The sequence below is a fragment of the Onychostoma macrolepis genome, chromosome 16 (genome assembly GCF_012432095.1).
Source record: "Onychostoma macrolepis isolate SWU-2019 chromosome 16, ASM1243209v1, whole genome shotgun sequence".
Lineage (NCBI taxonomy): Eukaryota > Metazoa > Chordata > Actinopteri > Cypriniformes > Cyprinidae > Onychostoma > Onychostoma macrolepis.
The window spans coordinates 11675937-11685864 of NC_081170.1; the positions used below are offsets into that span (position 1 = coordinate 11675937).

General features: G+C 34.1%; 1 protein-coding gene across 2 annotated transcripts; it reads right to left on the reverse strand.

The window, feature by feature from the left end:
- Positions 1-394: 394 nt before the first annotated feature.
- LOC131521870 (cAMP-dependent protein kinase inhibitor alpha-like) lies at positions 395-8822 on the reverse strand. Of its 2 annotated transcripts, XM_058746980.1 has the most exons (5): positions 8658-8822; positions 7581-7642; positions 7380-7480; positions 3530-3670; positions 395-2224 (listed from the first exon to the last, which is right to left on the reverse strand). In XM_058746980.1, exons 3-5 carry the CDS (start codon positions 7465-7467, stop codon positions 2142-2144), a joined length of 312 nt encoding a protein of 103 aa, XP_058602963.1. In that variant the 5' UTR covers positions 7468-7480; positions 7581-7642; positions 8658-8822; the 3' UTR covers positions 395-2141. The 2 variants fall into 2 exon arrangements, with proteins under 2 accessions (XP_058602963.1, XP_058602962.1); XM_058746979.1 differs by lacking the exon at positions 7581-7642.
- Between the last annotated feature and the right edge of the window lie 1106 nt (positions 8823-9928).

A 9928-nucleotide genomic window follows, 5' to 3' on the forward strand; every position in this document is an offset into this window, starting at 1 on the left:
TAAGCCACGCCCTTTATCTTTTTTTATGGCGTTTGTAGCATCTTGCAGCATCAGTGTTCTGGTGCAAACTGTTCCTTTAAACAGTTAATGAACTATTCACCGCAAGAATTTTCTCAAACGCTGAACTGTTGTGACTTGCTTCCTACAAATCTAGATTAACTTTGACATGCCAGGCCTCACAAAGCGCTCAACGATTTGCAGACAGAGCATCTCAGCATCAGAGGATTTTTCTTTCACCCTGACTTACATGTTTATATCCACTGCTTGGATGCCTTACCCAGAAATAAATTGCTTTTGACTGTAGAGCCTTCTAAGATCAGTCCATTTGTATTGATTGTGTACTTAAGAGCAGCTTCTCATGCCTCTTTACTTCCTGTAAAAAAAAAGCCAAGCTAAATATATAATGGCATATATGTATGACATTAGACGTTTATTGCAGAGAAACACATGGTCACCCTCTTATTGTTTCATATTGACAACAAATGGCGTGTGGCTTGAAATGTCCTCGTGTGAACAGTGGCTCCACCCGGTGGTGAACAACAGCACTTAATGCATTTAAATGAGTTCTGAGGTACAGCAGGTTTCAATTGATTTTCTCATACTGGCCCCTTTCAGTATCATACATATTTGTGTATATACAGGTACAGCTTCACTGTCTTTGTAATGTTAGATACAATACACACATTGTGTGACTTCATCGATGTGTTTTTAACAGCACAGTTACTGTAGTGTAAAAACATACAAAGAAAGGCAATTTTATCCCAGTTTGGCAATTACAACATTTTAAACTGACACGTTAACAGTTATCAGTGTAGAGTATAAATGGGACGATACTGTAAAATAAACACAAAGTATTAAAATAGACAAAAATCAGCATCCCAAAACGCCCCACACTTAATAAATAATACCAGTTTCATACGTATTGTGACACAGACACTAAAAAAAGATCTCTCTGGACTTGTCAGACATCACAGTCATATCCCTCCCTTCAGTTTGCATGTTTAGGCTATATAGACCTTAAAAAGGCTATGGCTCTTAGACATCCTCACACCACACATTCAAAAAAGGTACAAGTACTCCTTTTTTATCCAATAGTTTGGATTAGCTCAATTATTCAAACTCGAGTTTGAATAAAATTGACATCAAAGATCTACTGAACATAAACATATTGTAAGTACACTCCGTTCAATAACTCTATACATCACATACAGTATGAGAGTTTATAGAGAATACAAAGTGGACAAGGTTTTTTTTTTTAAGTTATAAAATCCTTTGCACACTGAGATTAAATTACTTTAGCATTTAATTTATTTTAATATGCTGAACCATTCAAATTTAAATAAAAAAAACCTGTGTTGAGAGCATTTTGAATATTTATTAAAACACTGCAAACTATATTTTTTCCTAGTACTGTATACTCTTAGCTTTATGATTAATTATATATGCCTTTTCATACTGCATTTCATGTTTGGCAGTTCTGATATTTGTGTGTGTGTGTGTGTGTGTGTGTGTGTATATATATATATATATATATATATATATATATAGTTTTTTTGCAAAGTAATTTTATGTCCTTTTCAAATTTATTATTATTATTATTTTGAAGGCTGAAGATAATGCTACATGATGCTTGAATATTCGCAAACATCTGCTCGTATTCGTTCACACTTACCCTTTCCAAAAACTGAGGCGATATTCAAAGACACATTACTAAGATCACATAATATCATACAATATCAAACCACAACTGGATGTTTACGTTACTCACAATAGTCATTATTGGATAGAAAGCTCATAAAAAGAACAGCATTTTGTCAAACAAATGCGTAAAATTCATTAAAGCGTTCCCAAGCAGGTCCCCCCGCGTTTTGGCTTGTCTGTGTTTAAAAAAAAGTGAGGATTGCTCTTCGACATCCTCTTGCAATATTCTGCTTCCTTTCCTGTTTTTGGACATTCTGTTTTTTTTCATTGCACGGACCCTTTGAAGACCTTGTCCTTCATTTCACATTTTAGCTGCCCTCTGTTGCTTCCTATAATGCAGTCTGACAGGCATCAGGAACAGTCGGTAGAGGATGAGCTCCAGGGGAAAGGCGGGGGCGACTGAGGCCCCATCTCTGCGGTCTAGGCATAGACTCAGCCACCTAGGAACCCTCTTTCGCCTCTGGGCTCTCTGTAGGAGTGGGGGGTTCCTCTGTAGACGGGGACTGAGCATCACCAGGACCGTCTGAAACAAAGAGACATAAAAAAAAAAAAAAAATGACTGAGGAATAACAGACGTTTTCATTGTTCAGTACTGAAATTATCATTACACCTAATACCACAGTTCCCACACTTTTTGAATTTCCTTCAGATTTCCAATCAGTTGTGATAATTGGATAAGGATAATAAGAATTCAAAAAATGTGTGATTCACTAATGAATCATTTGTAAACTAGTTTGATCAATTCATGAAGATGAACCGACTCAAAAGACTGATTCATTTTAGACGGAAAAGCAAATTTGACTCTGTACAAGAACAATAGTGTTAGAAAACATATTACATAATTAAGCATAATTAGGAAAAAAATTGATTCACTAAAATGTTATTTATTTCTGTGACTTTTCCAGACAAAATCAATAATTTAAATCAATATTTCCAGGTTTAGCCCATGCCTGAGGAAAGCCTATATAACTATTTGTATCAATAATTGTTTATAATAATTGTAATATTTTCCATTATTGTCACATTTTCAAATATTTTTGCCCATTATAGGTTATAAAAAGCTAATAGTCTAAATGTCTATAAGCCTATATAATTACATACACTGCCGTTCAAAAGTTTGGGATCAGCTAAATTTTTTATGTTTTTAACTCATCAAAGCTGCATTTATTTGATCAAAAATAGAGAAAATCTGTAATATTGTAAAATGTTATTCCATTTTAAAACAAATAAAATATAACTTACTCCTTGTGATCCAAAGCTGAATTTTCATCAGCCATTACTCCAGTCTTCAGTGTCACATGATCCCTCAAAAATCATTCTGATTTATTATCAATGTGCTGATTTATTATCAGTGTTGGAAACAGTTAATGTTTTTTTTTTTAACCTGTTATTGCAGAGTTATTGTAACCTGTTATACCTTTTTCAGGGTTCTTTGATTAATAAAAAGTTAAAAAGAATAGCATATTCAAAATAGAAATCTTTTCTAACAATATGTCTTTTCTATCACTTTTTTTTATCAATTTAACACATCCTTGCTGAATAAAAGTAGTTAAAAATAGTTATTTTATAATTGAATTTATTATAATAAATGATTAGAAATTATTCTTATTTAATAAAAATAATAAATATGTAATAAAATGATAAATATATTTATTATAATGATTATAGCCTAAACAATAATTTATTATAATATATATATAATTATACATATATGTTTATTATTAATTATATTTTATTATATTTGTATTCTTTTATGAAATATTAATTCTCATTATTATTAAAATAATAAATATTAAATACATAATATACAAAGTACGAAAAAAGTTACCTGTGAGGGATAGTTCTGCCAGTTTAAGAGGCAGGTCAGGTGGGACTCCAACAGGAGACCCCAGGATGTCGGGCAGTGCGTTGCGACGGCCAGAGCGGCCCGATGAGGCAAAATCCAACACCGGCTCCACTTCTGTCATCTCTAAAGAAAACACAGAGCTCACATGAGGCTTGCAGTCAATACAAATAAGTCATTATCCAAATACTGTACATGCATTGTCCTTTCTGACCACTAGATGGAGGTGGTACCCCAGAAATTGTTTCTCGCCCACAGGAGGAACAACAGAATTATATAAGCAAACATTTTTATGCTTGACCCATCTCGATGGTTCCACCATGGCCCGAGGCTTGTCTTTCACAAGCACAAATAGGCCGCTCTACAGAACGCAAAGCCTTCCCAAATCACTCTCCATTCTCTCTCAGTAAGGAAGCAGTTGCCTTGGCAACAGGATGGATCACCTATATTGCATAGCAACAGGTAATCTCTTCTGACAAACAGTGCAGAGATGCACTTTTGCTCTCTTTTATTTTGACAGAGCTGTTGCCACAAGTAAGCTATTTTTCCACGTGAGCCCAGTCTCTGTATATGCACTCACATGCATGTGTACGTGAATACTTGGGTGACTTGACCATATGCATGCATTCACATCCCTGTCTTAGCATGTGCTTGCCCAAACATATGTCTGTGCATAAATATAGCAAAATTCGCATGCCACGAGTGCATCTTCGGACCATCAGGACCAGTATCAATCTGCTGATTACATCAAGGCCGGCTCAACTGGTTTATAAGACCTGGTCACACATTCTGTCAATGCAACTTTCAAAAACAACCTAATAAATGCGTGTGTATATACAGTATAAATAAATCATTGACACCTAAAGCCATGCTGAACAGGAACTGAAAATTGAAAGTAGGTCTTTAGTGCAGAGATTTTCTTTGACACATATTAATAAAGATAACATATCTTTATGATGGGAGACATAAAACGTCACACTTCATTTGTTTTGATGGCATGAAGTGTTTATTGCAGTGTAAAGGTAGTATAATTTACACATACATTTTTAAACACTGAACATTTGCCCTCTGACCATTGCAATTATTGTTTATACTTTTTTTCAAAAGGGCGAATTAAACATCATCCCTTAAATATCACATGCTGTTTTATTATTTTCCTAAGTACCTTTTTGCCTGATGGAAGATAAAACATCCATACAACATTGATAAACCAAATATAAACGTGGGCATAATTTTATGGCCTACTAATGCTATCAAAAATGGATATTCACGGCTCTCTCAGCCAAGGATCTAAAAAGCTCTTCTCAGGCTATTAAAGGAATAGTTCACCCAAAAATGAAAACTGACTGAAAATTTACTCAACCTCAGGCCAACCAAGAATTAGATGAGTTTTGGAGACAACAGATTTGGAGACATGGATCAGATTTGGGACAGTGGATCCTCTGCAGTGAATGGGTGCCGTCAGAATGAGAGTTCAAACAGCTGATAAAAACATCTCAATAATTCATAAGTAATCCACACGACCAGTCCATTAATTAACATTTATTAAGCACGGTTTACAAGTAAAAACAGTAAAGTCAGTGTCAGAGTCAAAATAGATGGTTTAAAGTTAAAACACCTAAATGATTGGGTTGTTCTTACAAACATGCAGCTTTTCACTTCACAAGACATTAAATGGTAGACTGGAGTCCAATGTGAATTGCTCGTGAATTATTGTGATGTTTTTATCAGCTGTTTGAACTCTCATTCTGACGGCACCCATTCACTGCAGAGGATCCATGGGTGAGCAAGTGATGTAATGCTAAATTTCTCCAAATCTGCTCTGTTGAAAAAATAAACTCATCTACATCTTATATGACCTCAGTGTGAGTACATTTTCAGCAAATTTGTAGCGTTTTTAGGTGAACAGTTCCTTTAAACACTATTCACTAGTAAAAGCACAGCTAGGTAAAAGACAACTTAAGACAGCATTAGTCCCTCTCTCTCATTCTGTTTGTCTATCTCCTGGCAGGGTGCCTGACTAGCTGTGGCTCTTGTAGTTTTATAATCCATATTGTATGAAGCTGGAGGATTACGGATGAGAGACAGCGCTGGAGTGGATCCACTGCACTCTCAGCTACACTTCTTATTTATTATCATTTATTTAAACCGTTCTTTATTTAAACACTTCTCATTCGTCCAGACTTGCTTAACCACAGATCTTCAACAAAACTAGATGTCATTGCCTTAAAGTTTAAGATACAAAGAGCAGTGTCTCTTAATTTCATCCAAAACCTCACCCAAGAATTACAGACACACTAGTAGATAACTAGATGGAAAACGTGTAATCTTCTGCTTTCAGTAAGTGTGTGTCTGTATCACGCAACTGCAGGAAACAAAGTTCAAAGTTAAGTCAGTGATTAACATTTTATGTACAAGTTGTAGAAATGCAAAAAAAAAAGACAACAGAAAAGATGATGTTATTTAAAACAAAATATTTTAAGATTTTTATAATGTTTTTGAAGGAGGTCTCCTATGATCATCAAAGCTAAGCTTTTATTTGATGTTGTGAAATATTATTATTACACTTTAATTGCACTCATTACTCCAGTCTTCAGTGTCATTATTAATGTTGTATAAAGTATAACATTATTATAAATGTTTAATATTTTTGTGAAAACCGTGATACATTTTTTTTTTTTTTTAGGATTCTCAGATGAATAGAAAGTTCAAAAGAACAGGCATTTATTTGAAATAGAAATCTTGAATCCTTTGTTAATTTTGGTGAATTTAATGGGTCCTTGCTGAATAAAAGTTGTAATTTCTTACTTACTTAAACTTTTGAACATTATAAAACTAATTAACCCAGTTATCAAACCGACAATAATAAATATATCTTTAATCTTTCAAAGAAAAACAATATTAAATGTATGTGTTTTTTTACATTTTTTAAATCATACTGTACTGGAAAATTTGTTGCCAACGATAGCTTTTTTATATAAGGTTCATTACACAAATGAACCTGTTTGTCCCTGACAACTTGGTTTTTGCTAAAAGAAGAATCTGTAAATAACTCTTGTAAGAAAGTAATGGGTTCGTTTGAGCAGCTTGTGCAAAATTACACCATCTGCACCTGATTGCTTTCTCGCGCAAATGGCCAAATAAAAGCAAAACACAATCTGCGTTTGGGTAAAAGAAACTAACCTGCTGTACGTTAAACATGGCGCAGATTGAATGCACTTTTTTGGATGATGGGTTTGTTTTTCTATCAGACTCACATGATCAGTCACGCAACAGCTGGAAGCTCAAAGCAATGACCTTCACATTGAAAACCTAATTCTGTTAGAGGAGACTCGGTGCACCCAGATTACTGATATTACATTCTGTTGAAAGATGTCATTTTGTGATTGTTCTATATCCACAGAAAAGCAAAATATTAAGCCTGATGTCCATCATTGTTAGTGTCCGTCCAACAAGAGCGCAAAGAGAGGGTGTTGCATAAGACGCAGGGGAAGTGACAGACTTTATATGACAGGCTGCGTAAACAAATAGAGGTGGACCACAGGGGTCACTTCACTTCTCCAAGCGTTCAGACTCAACAACTTTGGCCACACTTTGGGCATGACCTCATACTGTCTCTCAAACTGGACGACACATTTAGACACTGCATTAGGGCAATCTTAGGACAACAACATGGCACGAGACTAAAGTGATCTTAAGAACTGTCGTGTGATCATTCTCAAGATGAGAGATACTTCTTCTGCTTAATTTCCCTGTGATCAAGTGGAGCAGATGATGCCATGTTAATCCTATTAATCATGTTTTACAGTAAAAAAATCTTGTAACAATGCCTCACTTGCCAGGTAATGACTTCTCAGGTGGTGTTTGTGTATGAAGGTACTTCCTCTACTGGTTTCACGCAGACTTCCAAGGCACCATAACATAATGTCTAATGATCTGGAACAAATTCATATGAGCTTTAGAAATAATTAGGCAAATTACTCGAATTGTACGTTGAAAAAAAAATGAAACAATGAACATTTATGTATCAGTTTACTTCTTTCAGCTGCTTCAACGCGCAGGACTGTGGAATATTATCGACGATGAAGGATATACTGCCTTAAAAATTTGATGAGATAAAAGCATCTTAGTAAACAGATGTTACACAAATATTGAATTCAGACTAGAGCCAAATAATGCGTTTATCAGCACTGACTGTATATTTTACAGTTTCTAACTGTATTTCATGCAAATCTAATACACAAACCTATTCAATCTGCAATCCATTTCGAATTATAAAAAATGTGTGATGACGCAAATGGGACACTTGATGATTTTAAAGTTCAAAATGGGCCTCTCTGGCAATTTTGTCCAACAATAAAATAAAAACAGAGCACAGTGTTACCTAGAAACACAGATAACACAGGATAATAACATTAAATAACATCTGTTGTTTTATGTTATTTTTTCACACATTTAAGCAGGTAATTTTTATATTCATACACTTACTAATATATATATTTTTTTTTGTAGAATCTTTTATCTTATGAGCAGGGAATTTTTAGCTTTTTTTGTGATATGAGATAAAAAATAAAATGATAAAATGTTCTAAATAATAAGGTGATGCTTTTTACTTCTATATACAGTGTATATAAAACTAGTTAGCTAATTCCACTCCAACATTTTATTTATTTTTTTATTTTTTTCATTTATACAGTGAATTTATTAAAGTTGCCCTCGGGTTACAGCTGAAACTGATCTGACAGCAGTACGTGCCCATGGGTGTACATGTATAAACGTTCATGTTGCACACGCGTCCCATGATGCCTCACATCTGCGCTCTGTCATCATAAAATATCGCAATTCAACAAATGCGTTTATTTATATATGTATACTTGTGTTGCCATCCTTATTTGATTTTAGTCAATAAAAGGGGTGTTCATTCTCCTGATATATCACTATATCAGTATTAATCTTGAATGAATTTCAATACAAGTGATCGCTATAGCAAATCCTCGAACAACGTGTCAGTGTTTCACCTTAATAGTGATAATGAATGAATTTCATACACTGTGATAGAAGATTATAAGCTCATGCCGAGCTCAAACAGCATAAGGAAGAGGCGAGAACTTACCAGCGGTGTAGAGCGATATCCACAATATCCCTGACTGATGCAGATTTTTCACGGTACCGATAAATTAATGCACCGTTTTTACGGGAGACAGTGTGTTTTGAAAGCACCTGCCCCAGTCCTAAGGTTTGACACCATCTCGGCTCCCGTTTGCGATCGTGATTTCACAGGAATAATTGACAGGGGCAAAGAGGACGATACCATTAATTATTCGTAGGGGAGACGGTACACTGCAGCGATAATGAATACTGAATAAAATCGTTGTTATTTCAAATAACCATGGCGTTAAGATGGCAAAATAATGATTTTCTGATTATTGTTTATTATTTATCATATATGTTTTTTTTCTACAATCGGATTAGGTTGATTCAACAAGTCAGAGAGGTGGGCCCCCGTGTTAAATGAGGCACACTGTACTGCAATGTTTTTATTATTATTATAATTATTAAACTTAAAATGTCAGTACCATTTCCTATAGTAGGCTACACTCAAATGTCTTAGAGAATTTCCTGTCAGATTTCGAAATTTGTCACTTCATTAAAGTTTACTACAGCTATGGCCAGTGAGGATTGCCTTTTGGACAGCAGTGTTGGGGAAAGTTAAAAGTTAATGCATTACAATATTGCGTTACTCCCTAAAAAGTAACTAATTACGCTACTTAGTTACTTTTACCTAACACTGTTGGAGAGTAGAGTGAAATGACATATCTAACATATAAACGTATTGTTGTGGATCTAATCTAACATATAAAAGTATTGTTGTGGTGGCATAGTTGTATTCAATGCCACTGCAACGCCAAACAGAGATGTAGGTTAAATTCATTTGTTTGTGAAATATCTGACCTACTTAATCAAAATATGTTATCAGTTTGGTACAAATGTACAAATATCATCAATGGAATTTAATTATCTAGAATGTCAAGTTAATTTAAATATCAATATAACACATTATTAATTTCGTACTGATTTATATAGGTATATGTTTTTTTGTTTGTTTATAAAGCCGTTTTTATTTTGTACTAAGCTTACGTTTCAAAATAAAAGTTACCATGTCCTAAACTTTAAATATTCATAACCGATATTAATATAAATAAGAAATTAACAAATTAAAATACTGTATTTTAGACTACGTAGTTATAGTTATATCCAATAACATATTACATTATAATAGCCATGTTTGCTTAATTTGCATATGCACAAGCAGGAAACTAATATAAACAAGCCGCTTAAAATCTCCTTAAATAATATATACATAGTAGTTCAAAATACATAACA